Source organism: Schistocerca americana, chromosome X (assembly GCF_021461395.2).
Source record: "Schistocerca americana isolate TAMUIC-IGC-003095 chromosome X, iqSchAmer2.1, whole genome shotgun sequence".
Classification (NCBI taxonomy): Eukaryota; Metazoa; Arthropoda; class Insecta; order Orthoptera; family Acrididae; genus Schistocerca; species Schistocerca americana.
Window position 1 is genome coordinate 428634185 of NC_060130.1, and position 14117 is coordinate 428648301.

The window sequence follows — 14117 nt, forward strand, 5'->3', positions numbered from 1 at the left end:
ACTCCAATACTGCTTCCTTACTTTTCACTTCTCATATCTCTTGTGAGCATATCAACTACAAAATTTGACGCAAAAAATTGCCATTTTGCAGTTGCATATTCAACAGTGTGGCTCGTCATACCTAAGAGGTCATTCAACAGCCTACATGACTGCTTAAGTTGCCAGTGACTGGATATATTTAGAGTATATAGAAACAACTGCTTCTCCAGCATCAGTGACAAGTTCTGACTCTGGACAATCTATGCACGTGGTTGTGAAGGACTAGTGGAATCTTACTCACCACATTTAGAAACTGTATAATGGATTGCCACTGTACACCACTGCCTGTATTATATCAAGAGAGAACGGCCTCTCAGTACTTTATGTAGCAGTTTCACTGCAAGATTTTCTGATAATTTACATTTACTCATTGGTGTAATATATAATTTTACCTAATGACATATAACTTCTTGTGAATGTATAAATGAAAGTGCAAAACACTTGGTAGCTGCATGTGGCAACAGTTATATCATGATTTGTTTTTGCGACAGAAACATTTTCGTGTATATTGACACCCAGAAATGAATGCCACTTGAAATGATAGAATTAACCAAAGAAAAGTAAACAATTGTAACAGTGCTCAAGTCACACCTTCGAGCATTCTACAGGACACTGGATGCTACTCATTTAATACAGCAGTTTATCTCTGTGTACATTCCATTGTAGTGTGTTATCTACCCACAATCATTGGCCTGTTCAATAACTTTATTGTCTGTGGTAATTGGTTTTATATATATTGTAAGATTCTTAAATGGACAGATGACAGTATGAGCTTTTTTATCCACATAAAGTAAGTGATTCTCATCATAGAGCCAATGCAGCAGCCTTCCACTGCTGTCAACTAAGTCAGCTCTCATCTTCTATGGAGACATGTTGCAAGGGAGTAGGTTTGTATCTTCAGCAAATAATACAAGTACTGTTGACGGTATGTCTTCTGGGAGATCATTAATAAAAATAAGGAAGAGAAGGGGGTATAAAGCTGAGACCTCTGGGGCTCATGAGGTGACTCTTAGTATATCTGAATGAATTGTTCTTCCATCATGTGACATTATTTTTACCAGTTGCCCTCTACTTGATAGGTATGATGATAAGTCCAGGGAGGGGGGGACTACAACTCTCCAGCTGATAATTTGCTTCAAAGAATCATGTATTAGCCTACACTTGATCAGTGCCATTCATCTTGACATTAGCTAAGATTTGTACCTGACTGTCCCCAGTGCTTTCAATAGATGGCAGCAGAGCCTTTACACATCTTTGACCTTTTACCTATATGTACACAAACCCTCCTTTGCCTTGCATTCAGTCTTAGGTGAGGATAAAACAGCCAGGTCATGCACATCAGAAGGCAAAGTGACATCAGGGTTTCCTTGAAATGCTAGAAGCACGAGAGGTACTACAGTCTATGCCACAAGTGTTCCAGTGTCAGCGTAGACCACAGCAGCAGTCTGAAGCCATGCCTAATTGTGCTTCTAGCTGTTTCTAAACAGAGGGCAATTCCTTCTGCTTTATCACACAACAAGCACAGCCCCTATTCATGTCCCACTATGTACAACTATATACTAACAATAAAGATTGGATTAATCAGTGAGGATTATGGGAAAACTGCTGCAACAAGAAATCAAACTACACAACTGTGGCACTTCATGCAGCTCAAAGCTATACTACAAAAATTATGAATTGCCAATAATGATGCCTAGGAAATTTAGTTATGCGCTTCTGTCTTTTAGATAAAGATAACATTAAACTCTTCCACAAAAACAAGAATGCAAGCTACAGGATAAGTAATGAGCACTAAGCATTGATGTGTGTACAGAACTTCCAAGAGAGTAGCAATAAATTATTAGTATTAGATTAGGTGAGATAAACTTTTTCTTCCTTAGACCCACAGTGAGAAGATCATCAAGGATGTTCGATATTCCATGAAACAAGATATTAGTATCTCATGTACATGTTCATTAATGAGTTACTTTTCAGTGACTTAACAAACCAGTGCAGTATGTGCAGCAATGTACCAGACATCGGTACCTCAAATTATGTGACTCTAACACAAGCAACAGACATCTGAGGTATAGAACAAATTAGTTATTTGTAAACTATATTGTTTCATTATTGTAACACAAACAAAATTAATATTAAATTTTGGTAATAGTTGGCCCATTGGGGCTTGAGGACTACAGTGTGCAGAAACAATGTCAGTGTCCTACCCCTTCACTGGTTCATTAAACACACAAATGGCAGTGGTGACAGAGGTGGTGCCACTGGGTAGCAATCCATGAAAAACTATATCTGCTTCTAATGTTTTTACAATGGAACTGACTGCTGTTGATCCCACTATTCCATAGTTTGGAAATACTTCAAATTTCTACTGTGTTGCCTTGAGTATGAAGAAATGCCACTGTTGAGGCATGGTCATAAAAATATTCCTTTACAGTTTCTGTAAAATGGGAATAGATACAAAAGGTCCAAGATATGCTAGGTTATAATTAGCTAGGCCAAATGCTTCAGTAAATGAAACCAAAATAAATCTATGCTCTAAACCACATATAATCAGTAGTCAGAGAAACAATAGTCTAAAGGGCACACAAAAACCAAATATAATCAGAAGGCAGAGAAACAGTAGTCTAAAGGGAACACAAAAATCAACATGAGAAAGTTGTAAGCAACAGTTCAATGAAAAATAAACATGGCAAAATCACAAGCTGTTCAGCAATTGCAATGGAGAGCAGATCACTCCCTCCGTCTATTATGTGTCCAACTCCTCAGCTAAGTGGTCAGCATAGCTGAACACCATGTGGGGCCTAGGTTTGATTCCTGGTAACACCAGGGACTTTTCCTTGGTGGGAGGTCTGGTATGGATTGCACTCAGCCCCATGAGGCCAACTGAGGAGCTGTTCGAGTGATTAATAGCTGAGAAAGCAATTAGCTGATCATTTGCCCCTCCCTACTGTATTCAATGACACTATCAGTAGGGGATGACATTGAGGTCGTCAGGCCTGTTTGGTCCAGCTAGGGCCAGAATGTGGAACCTTACCAATTCTATTATGTGAAGTCATTAATCATGGGTTTCTTGTGGGTGAACTACCACTACTGCAACGATAGTGTGTCACACTGTGGTCGCACTAGTGTCAGTGCTCCCTGTAGCTGGTAGATATCATCATTCCTGGCAATTACCTGATTTTTATCATTAAGTGTTTGATCAGAATACATTAAGTCCACTTTTATACAACATATCATTGAGTGAATTGAAGACATTGTTAATGCAATATGATGGCTCCTTTATTTTGTTGCTTTGTGGCACTGTCAATGACAAACGAGTCACTGATGGAGGAAATTGGTACACAAGCTGTCGACCTAGAGGAACAATATCAAAAAATATCCTGCACTTTAAACTTATCAACATTCAAAATTAGAATCTGTTATACAAAGGGGAGTCAAACAAAAACCTTAAATATTATTTGTAATTTCTTTCACTGAACAAAAGTGGAAATCAAATGTATCATTTTTTGACATAGTCTTTCTGTCATTTAACACACTTCCTCCAGCATGTAGGAAGTACATGGGTTCCTCTGAATAAATATTCTTTTGTCATGCATGTAGCTACTTGTGCACTGCCTGCTGCACCTGTGCATTAGAACAAAATATTTATTCCTCCTATTGCCCCTTTGGGTTGTCCAAACATGTGGTAACCACTCAGAACAAGATCTGGTGAGTATGGCAGATGTGGCACGGTATCAAAGTGCAGATCATTGATGGTTGCAGGAGTTGCATATGTAGTATGAAACTGAGCATTGTCATGATGCAAAACAACACATGTAGTTAGAAGTCCACATCACTTACAGCAGGCGGGAGATGATTTTTTAACACATTGGTATATGAGGCACTGGTGATGGTGTTTCCCCTAGTCATGTAGTGTTCCAAGACAATGCCTCATTCATCCAGATAGAGAGTCAGCAAAGCCTTTCTTGTAGATGACTGTATGGAACTTGGGTTTTGGTGATAAGGAATGGCACCATTCTTTGCTTGCTTTCTTTGTTTCCAGTTGGTAGTAGTATACACAGCTTTCAGCTCCTGTAATGAGTATTTTGAAGAAGCCATCACTTTCTGCTATAAAGCACTATAGAAGTTCTTCACAGACATCAACGAACCACTCTTTCAGTTATGGAGTGAGCTGCCATGGCATCCATTTTGTAGACCTTTTGCCAAAACTTAACCACTTCATGATTAATGTGATGTGCTGAGCCATGCCTAATGTTCACATTTGTGGTTATTTCATCTACAGTCACATGGTGATTTTCTATTACAATGGCTTCAACTGTTGCAGCAGACTCTGCTGTCACAGTGTGGTGTGCCTGAAACAGGTGCTGAGTATCTGTCACAGAAGTCACACCATTTTCAAACTTTCTGCTCCTCTCATACACATCCTGCAATGATAGACATGCATCACCATACTAGACCTTCTTTTGCCAATGGATTTCGAGAGGTTTTGTACCTTCACTGCTCAAAAAATTTATGACAGAATGCTGTTCTTCCTTGGTGCACGTCACAACCAATGAAGCCATTTTGAACTGGTATTGTGTCCATGTTTCACATGTCTGTAGCATACTGCCACTTACAGAGTATTCCTTACATAATTGGTAACAATAATGCCAACCTACAGAAGAACGGCACAAAATGCCGATTTTTATTTGCACTCTTAAGGTTTTCATTTTATTCCCTCTTGTACTTATTTTAATAGAAGACTATGTATCAAAGTAATGAATTACAATAAAATAAATCATCAATAATATTATTCTTGAATAAGTCCTTATTTAATGATATACCTCATGTCCATCAGTTGCCTCTTGGTGTACATTATTGGTAATAGCTTTTAATTGTAGTTCTGGTTGTGCTGGAAAAATTTCTCCTTTGTGATTGATGAAAGCTGTCATTTCTGATGGCATAGTTCCCTCAGATGCATGGTTATGTGAGTGATGTGGAATGTTCTACAAAAACAACAATCAGAATGGTATTAAAAACATAGGTGTTAAATGACACTATAAAAGAGATATATGCAATTAATTTATTTATTAAAGTTTGAAAACAGGTATCTAAATCTGATTATTAACTTTAGAAACTATTGTACAGTACTTATTGTAGGCTGCTTTACATCACAACAAATATTAATGAAAAACAAAGAAGTGTGCTTCATAACTGAAATATCAGCAGTGTTTAAAGGGAGATGAAGAGAAAATATATATAGCAACTTATGTGCTTCTCATTGACTGGGCAGATCATTTTGCCACAATCATTGAGTCCAAAGAAATTTCAACCAGCTTTTTTCATAGGTAGCTGAAGGGGAAAAGAAATAAGAAGATGTTCACAGGAAGGAAATCAGATGCAATTATTTGGATTTCACATCCCATCCATCATACTTGTTCACATGCCGTCAAATATCTTCTGTAGAGGTTATGTCATTTAAACTGTCCCTTTGATTAATATGTTTTACTCACCAAATTCTCTTGACTTTCAGTTTTTCTTCTCAACTTTGAACAACAATTGCCCTTTCTTTTTTAAACTTAAGGTTATGTATTTATTTTACATGTTTATATTAATCCAAAAGTGTGTTTGACCAGGTTTTAGGATCTCTTAAATTTGCCTGTGTGAATGTACGATTTTCATCAACTTAGTGCAAAAACCAAGTGCAAAATCATGTACAACAGCACATAGCAGTGTCACTGCTATGTGAGAACTAAAAGACATCATTCCAGCAATAATAATAAATGTGGTGGACCCAAATGATAGGTAAGGAAACTGATTAAGTATGAAAATTAAAAATATAGTGTACCATATCTAAAAACATACACAGAACTAAACTCAGATTTAGAGCTTTAGTCTGAACAAAACATGCTTCTTGTTAGTAATAAAAAAGGAAAATTAGTGTTAAATGCCGCATCAACATTGATGTCCTTAGATATGGTGGACAATCTCAGAATGTTTCAAGGATGTGGAAGGACATCAGCCGTGCCATTTCGAAGTGTGTAGTCCTAAAGCATCAACTGCACACTGACCAGTGCAGTGCGGCACCACAAAATGGCAGCAAGAATGTGCTTACCCACATGCCAATGGATAGAGCAGGCAGTGCCACACCTCCAAGATGACAGAGTTCTGCAGTGTGGCCGTGCAGTTCTAGGTGCTTCAGTCTGGAACTGCGTGACTGCTACGGTCGCAGGTTCGAATCTTGCCTCAGGCATGGATGTGTTTGATGTCCTTAGGTTAGTTAAATCCCATAGTGCTCAGAGCCATTTGAACCATTTTTGACAGAGTTCTGTGCCCCTTGTCAATGGTGATTTAACCAGTCACCCATCGCTAGTTGGCCCAGTTTGGTCACAGACTTTAAGAGTATCAGCACTGAGTAATAAGAAGATGATACTTAGCCTGCATTCTGTGTGTAGTAATAGTTTGTATAAGTAACTGAATGTAAGAGGCACCAAAGCACAAGTTAAGTAATAGATCTCCTCTCTATAGAAATAAAGTGTTATATTAATCTTCAAGTTCTGCACAGATTGTTTTGGTTTCCTGCTACCAGCCATTGCAACTTCTCTCCTTCCTTGTTTTGAGTCAACACTGACTCCCACAGTAGGCAACACAACACAAAGGAACCCAGCGCATTTGTCTGGAGCAATGTAAGGAAATCATGGAAAATCAATACTTGGATGACCAGACACAGATTTGAACTGTCGTCATCCGGAATGCCATTCCAGTTTGTTAACTACTGCACTATGTTACTCGGTGCTTCTTTTTGATTCACACACAGTTTTACTAATGTTACAGGTTCCTGAACACATTTAGTATGCTGTGTGGTTTGAAAAATTAACTGAAGTTCTAGGTAAAGTGTCAACTACAAAAGTTAATATAATTTTATATGGAGATACAAATATAAATACAAATATCACAGATCAACTAGTAGTGCCTTCAAACAAATTCCTCACTGTTTCGGCAACAAATACAACTACCTGTAAATAATTATGCACTAAGTGCAGTGTTATCAGTCCCATATTTTGGTAATGTTACACTCATGGGCCCAACAACTTTCTTCTGCCCTGCAAAAACAAACTTAGGCAATTCGGAAAAACATTTAGCAGAACAATTGTAAACAGGTTATTTAAAATAGTTATACAGTATATTACTTAAAAAAGAAATATTCAAAGAAGGAAAGAATTGAGTTCAGAGTAGAAAGACAGGTTGTAGTGTGTCCAGAAATCAGGATGGAGATGCCAAACATATACTACTACTTAACAACACACCCATATACACAAAGAATAACTCAGTAGAAGCACAAAAATCAATTAATATATCAACAAAGAATGCTGACAACAAGGCAAGAAGAAAGTCATTGAACTACTGCCAAACACATTCATTACATTCTCAAAGTCCAGTTCCTCAGTCAGATCAATTTCCATTGCACTGAAACCTACCAGAACACTACCAGACATTGTAGCCATGAATGCAATATCTTTAAGAGCTAAGTTTCTGCAGTATCCCTGTGGCTTCTGATTTAATCATAGCTTTCTTGCTTTTCTCTTCAGAAATTCACTTAAGAGCATTCATGCTTTCGCATCCATCTTCTGGAACTGACCATCTGATGAGTAGCCTGCTGCATACCCTGTCCAATGAATCATTTATGTATATAGAGAATAACAGCAGTCGTATCACACTTCTCTGGGACACTCCTCATGATACTCTTGTCTTTGATGAACACTTGCTATCAAGGACAACATACTATGTTCTATAACTTAAGAAGTCTTCAGGCCACTCACATATCTGTGAACCTCTTCCATATGCTCATATCTTCTTTAACAGCCTGCAGTGGGGCACCATATCAAATGCTTTCTTGAAATCTAGAAATATGGAATCTTCCTGTTGTTGTTCGTCCATATTTCACAGTATATCATGGGAGAAAAGGGCAAGTTGAGTATTGCATGAGCGATGCTTTATAAAACCATGGTGATTCATGAATGTAAGCTTCTCAGTCTCAAGAACATTTACTGTATTCAAACTAAGAATATATTCACAGATACTGCAGCAAACTGATGTTAGGGGTATTGGTCTGCAATATTGTGGGTCCATTCTTCTGCCCTTCTTATATACTGGAATCTCCTGCACCTTTTTCCAGTTGCTTGGGACTTTGTGGTGAGTGAGAGATTTGTGATAAATGCAAGATAGGTAAGGGGCCAACACTGTAGAGTACTCTTTGAGAAACCAAATTTGGATTCCATCCAGACCTGGTGACATACTTGTTTTCAACTCTTCCAGTTGTTTCTCTATGCCAGGGATGCTTATTACTATGTTGTCCATGCAGGAGTCTGTTTGATGGTCAAATTACAGTATATTTGTACAACTCTCCTGCATGAATGATTTCTTGAACATGAAATAAGAAACTTGGGCTTTTGTTTTGGTATTTTCAACAGGCACATCAGACTGGTCAACAAGTGACTAGATAGAAGCCTTAGACCCACTTAACGATTTCACATAGGATCAGAATTTTCATGAGCTCTCTGCCAGATCTTTTGCTAAAATATGATGGTGGCGGTTGTTGTATGCTTTGCACATAGATCTTTTCACAGATTCATGAACATTTACTAACCTTTGCTTGCCATCATTTCAACATTTTCTTTTGAATAAAGAGTGCAACAGCCTCTGTTTCCTCAGAGTTTTCCAAATTTTGTTATTAAATCATTGTGGGTCTTTTCCATCCATAATTCACCTACTGGCACATATTTCTCCAGACCATGATTTACAATCTGCTTAAACTTTGTCCATAATTCCTCTATATCCATCTTACTAGATCTACATGATGTCAGTTCACTGTCTAAGTGAGATACTAACAACTGCTTATCTGCTCTTTCTAGCAGAAACACTCTCCTAGCTTTCTTAACTGATTTAATAACTTTTGTAATCATCATTGCTATACTGACATCACGAACACTACACCCATTTCTATAATGACTTTGTTGATAAGGTCTGGCCTATTTGTAGCTACAAAGTCTAACATAATTGTGTGTGGGCTGCTGAACTAGCTGCTTAAGACAGTTTAATGATAACTGTCTATCTGTACCCCTGCAATGAATTCATAGACAATCCAGTCTATACTCGGTAGGTTAAAGTTGCCTCCAACTAGTACTGCATGATCTGGTTATTTATGTGCCGCTGACTATAGACATTCTTTGAATGACTACAAAACTGTCACAGAAGAATTGGATGACTGGTAAAAACACCCAACAATTAACTTAGTTTCACCTACTCCTATTATACATGACCAAATAACTTCACTGTCACATTTGAGTTTGACCTCAATAGGGACAATATTTTTGTCAACTACAGTGAAGACACCCTCTACTAGGGGCGCTAATCAGTCTTTCCAATACATGTTCCATGGCTTGCTAAATATCTCAGAGCTTTCCTCTTCAGGCAGCCAGTTCTCGGTCCCGAGAATAATCTGAACTTGAAAACTTTCCTGGAGGGCAGTAAATTCAGGAATTTATTTACAAATACTTTGACAATTTACTGATAAAATTTTGACAGTTGAAGGGTCCTTACTCTGAAAGTGGTCCGACTTCCCTTCCAGCATATCAACTGGTGAGTGTTCATCAGAGTACCTCAAACCACCGCCTAGCCTAAAAACTCTCATGTGCACTCCACAAGTACTCTACTACATGAGTATCTGCTTCCTTTGCATAGTGCACTCCTGATCTATCAAGGGAGTCCTACAAATCCCCAACTGATAATGAAGCTCTATAAATCTGCAGCCAAGACCATTGCAGGGTCAACAAATCATTTGATTGAGACCTTCCACTTGGCTCTAAACCAAAGGACCCTAATCAACTCTTGGAACAATACTGCTATCACTTAGTAGCGGAAAAGCATCCGGACCAGACGAGATACACTTAAGATTCTACAGTGATTATGCTAAAGAACTTGCCCCCTTTCTATCAGCAATTTATCGTAGATCGCTGGAAGAACGTAAAGTACCTAGCGACTGGAAGAAAGCGCAGGTCGTTCCCATTTTCAAGAAGGGTCATAAATCAGATGCGAATAATTATAGGCCTATTTCGCTTACGTCAATCTGTTGTAGAATAATGGAACATGTTTTGTGTTCTCGTATTATGACGTTCTTAGATAATACAAATCTCCTTCATCATAACCAACATGGATTCCGCAAACAGAGATCATGTGAAACTCAGCTCGCCCTATTTGCCCAAGAAATTCACAGTGCCGTAGACACTGGCGAGCAGATTGATGCCGTATTCCTGGACTTCAGGAAGGCATTTGATACGGTTCCGCACTTACGTTTAGTGAAAAAAATACGAGCTTACGGAATATCGGACCAGGTTTGTGATTGGATTCAGGATTTCCTAGAAGAAAGAACACAACATGTCATTCTTAATGGTTCAAAATCTGCAGATGTAGAGGTAATTTCGGGAGTGCCGCAGGGAAGCGTGATAGGACCTTTATTGTTTACAATATACATAAATGACTTAGTTGACAACATCGGTAGCTCCGTGAGGCTATTTGCAGATGACACGGTTGTCTACAAGAAAGTAGCAACATCAGAAGACTCGTACGTACTCCAGGAGGACCTGCAGAGGATTAATGCATGGTGCGACAGCTGGCAGCTTTCCCTAAACGTAGATAAATGTAATATAATGCGCATACATAGGGGCAGAAATCCATTCCAGTACGATTATGCCATAGGTGGTAAATCATTGGAAGCGGTAACGACCGTAAAATACTTAGGAGTTACTATCCGGAGCGATCTGAAGTGGAATGATCACATAAAACAAATAGTGGGAAAAGCAGGCACCAGGTTGAGATTCATAGGAAGAATTCTAAGAAAATGTGACTCATCGACGAAAGAAGTAGCTTACAAAACGCTTGTTCGTCCGATTCTTGAGTATTGCTCATCAGTATGGGACCCTTACCAGGTTGGATTAATAGAAGAGATAGACATGATCCAGCGAAAAGCAGCGCGATTCGTCATGGGGACATTTAGTCAGCGCGAGAGCGTTACGGAGGTGCTGAACAAGCTCCAGTGGCGGACACTTCAAGAAAGGCGTTACGCAATACGGAGAGGTTTATTATCGAAATTACGAGAGAGCACATTCCGGGAAGAGATGGGCAACATATTACTACCGCCCACATATATCTCGCGTAATGATCACAACGAAAAGATCCGAGAAATTAGAGCAAATACGGAGACTTACAAGCAGTCGTTCTTCCCACGCACAATTCGTGAATGGAACAGGGAAGGGGGGATCAGATAGTGGTACAATAAGTACCCTCCGCCACACACCGTAAGGTGGCTCGCAGAGTATAGATGTAGATGTAGATGTACTGCAAATTGTGAGTTCTGCTTGCATCCCATGCATGAGGCCAGCAGCCTTTTCCACTTCAGCCAACTACCTGTATAAACTGTGGATGGCCTCAGAACCCATACGACAGAAATCGTTGGTGGCAAGCTGAGCCACAACTTGCAGATCACTGAACTCTGCATGCTCAATAGCTGCGGGCAAGGCTGCCTCCACATCTCACATGAGGTCCCTTGGCAGGAATACTGATTGCACATTGGCTTTCTTTCGAGCCCTGGCTGCTATCTGCCTAAGGGGCTCCATAATGCACCTAATGGTGGAGATTCCAATAACAAATGAACCCCTTTGCTCCTGCCCCCCCTCCCCCCAACCCCCTGTGCCTGCTCAGACCCTGCCATCAATCCACTCCACATTGGACCTCTGCCTCCAGTGACACTGGATAAACATTTATATCACTGATTAACAGTTCATCTACAAAAATTTTACAGTATTGGTTGCCTGTGCAACTGGTTGGAAAATTTGCTACAGAATTCAGGCTAGAAATGTTGGGGAACATTTTCAGCTACTTTTAGTATCTGAATCTATCAGGAAACTAGTATTGAAACTTTCACAGATTGCCTTTTGCTTTTTTTTTTGCCTGCTAGGTGGCATAAATGACTAAAATTTTTATAAGAATATTTGAAGGTATTGCTTTTAGGATCTAAATACCATAATGATAACTGCCTTCTAAAGCACATTTGTCTTGAGTCTTACATTAAGACTTTAATAGTTTGTTTGTTCAAGGAGGCTGTATAATAAATCACAGGCCCTTGTAATAAACCTGCATCTAATAGAAAACTAACCTTGTGCTTTTCTATAATTTTGAGTATTACTTCAACCTGGAAGAATACCCATATTCCCAACCACACTGTTAATGCAATGTGTAAGTACTGGGGATGATCCTCTGATCCCATAACTTCAAAAGCCTGAAAAAAGGAGATACATTATTATGTAGCAATGAAGTACTATTAATGTGTACAATCATGGATCATAATTAATCCTATGACAAATTAGGCTATTTGCTATTTTAAAATTTGTGCATAGTCTTTGATATGCTATACCAGTATCAAAATTTGTTAGTAAAGGAATTATGGTGTTTGTGGATTTGTCATGAACTTGTTTAACATTTATCTTTGTGGTTATCAACTGTGTGCAGAAATAAATTATACCACAAAGATAGAAAATATTTCTTAGTAAATAAGAGTGGTAAATATCGAGTAACACAGGGTTCATTTTAGAGTATTTATTATACTTAATATTTAAAAATGATACTACCATCTCACTTGTCAGCAGCAGACAGCTATTTATATAAAAAAACACAGTGAAGTTACTTTACAGAAAGAAGTCTCTGTGTTAACAGAAGATCTAAAAAGAAGGTTTGATCATAAGTTTTTGACTGTAAATGATGAGCCAGCAGTATAGTGTTACATATTATGGATATGCACCATAGTGTCACATCTTATATTAGCACTTCAGGAAATGAGAAAAATGTGTAACTGATGAATTAAGTATTTAGTAAATTCTGTTATGTATTCAGAATATGTAAGAGCTGTAACAGCTTTCAAAACACATGATGTATTTTATATTTAATTATACATAGTTTGCTAAAATATGGCAGATTAATCTGGAGAAATACAGTTTAGCATGAAACACATGAAAAAAGCAATAAGGAATATAGAAATTTACTTGGAAGGTATGATGTAGGAATTTAAAAATGTGATGTTTCTATGATATATGTAATGTCTGCTTGCTAAGTCATAATTCAATCACTACTGGAAAAACTGAGTATTCTTGGCATTTTACTGTTGCTGACGATAAACATCCTACAATCGAATATCACACTAGAGTGGTTTGCAGTTGGCCTACCAATTGGGCATACAAAATTAAAATTTAAGCAATATTTTGTTTGTAAAATCATGTTTCCTTTGATGCTGCACATCATAGGTGACATCCCAAGAGCAGGTTTTGTTTTGAATGATTTCATTTACATATCACAAAAAGAAAACTGAACATGCACACACACACATTTTTACGTGCTGAGCACTTACAGATGTGAAATTATTAGATGTACAATTCTTAAAATTACTCCAACAAATTCACCTACAGAGCAGAAAGGGTTCTCTTATCCAATTTAAAATTTGGTTATAATTAGAACCTAATTTACTTTCAAAATTAATGATGATAATTTATGTTTGTAATTCAGCTGTGAGACAGTCCATTCATAACTTCACCAGACAGGGAGATTATCTACTGGATGAATTCTTTACTACCAATTTGTGTGTTACTTTTGTTAAACATTGTCCTATATTTTCATTCCACACAACCTCAGTTTTCTAGCAAAAATTTCATGAGTCAACAATCAAATGGCATGGAAGAGTCATATAAAATACAAATTCTTTATATTTTTATTTAAACCCTGTTGTGCTTGGTGAATAAATGTGTAAGTGGCAGTCTCAGTTGAGTAACATTTATGAGAGCCAAACTTTAATTGCTAAGTGTACTTTTATTATCAAGGTGGCACACTATCTGAGAGTACATTATCTTCACAATGATTTGACAATATGATTTCAGAACTATAAAAGACAGTAATTAGTAGTATATTATATTTATTGTCATAGATGTCAATAACAGCATTTTGACAATAATGGTACATGGGTAGTGGGAAAGACTTCCAACTGATTGTTTTTCTTGGCA

The 14117-nt window shown here is 37.9% G+C and overlaps 1 protein-coding gene across 1 annotated transcript in view; it reads right to left on the minus strand.

The window, feature by feature from the left end:
• LOC124555571 (metal cation symporter ZIP14-like) overlaps positions 1 to 14117 on the minus strand; it is a 222960-nt gene that overhangs the window by 24427 nt on the left and 184416 nt on the right. The window contains exons 5-6 of the mRNA XM_047129533.1: positions 12227 to 12349; positions 4860 to 5021 (exon numbers count right to left, since the gene is read on the minus strand). Coding sequence (XP_046985489.1) covers positions 4860 to 5021; positions 12227 to 12349 — 285 coding nt within the window. The remainder of the gene's footprint in view (positions 1 to 4859; positions 5022 to 12226; positions 12350 to 14117) is intronic.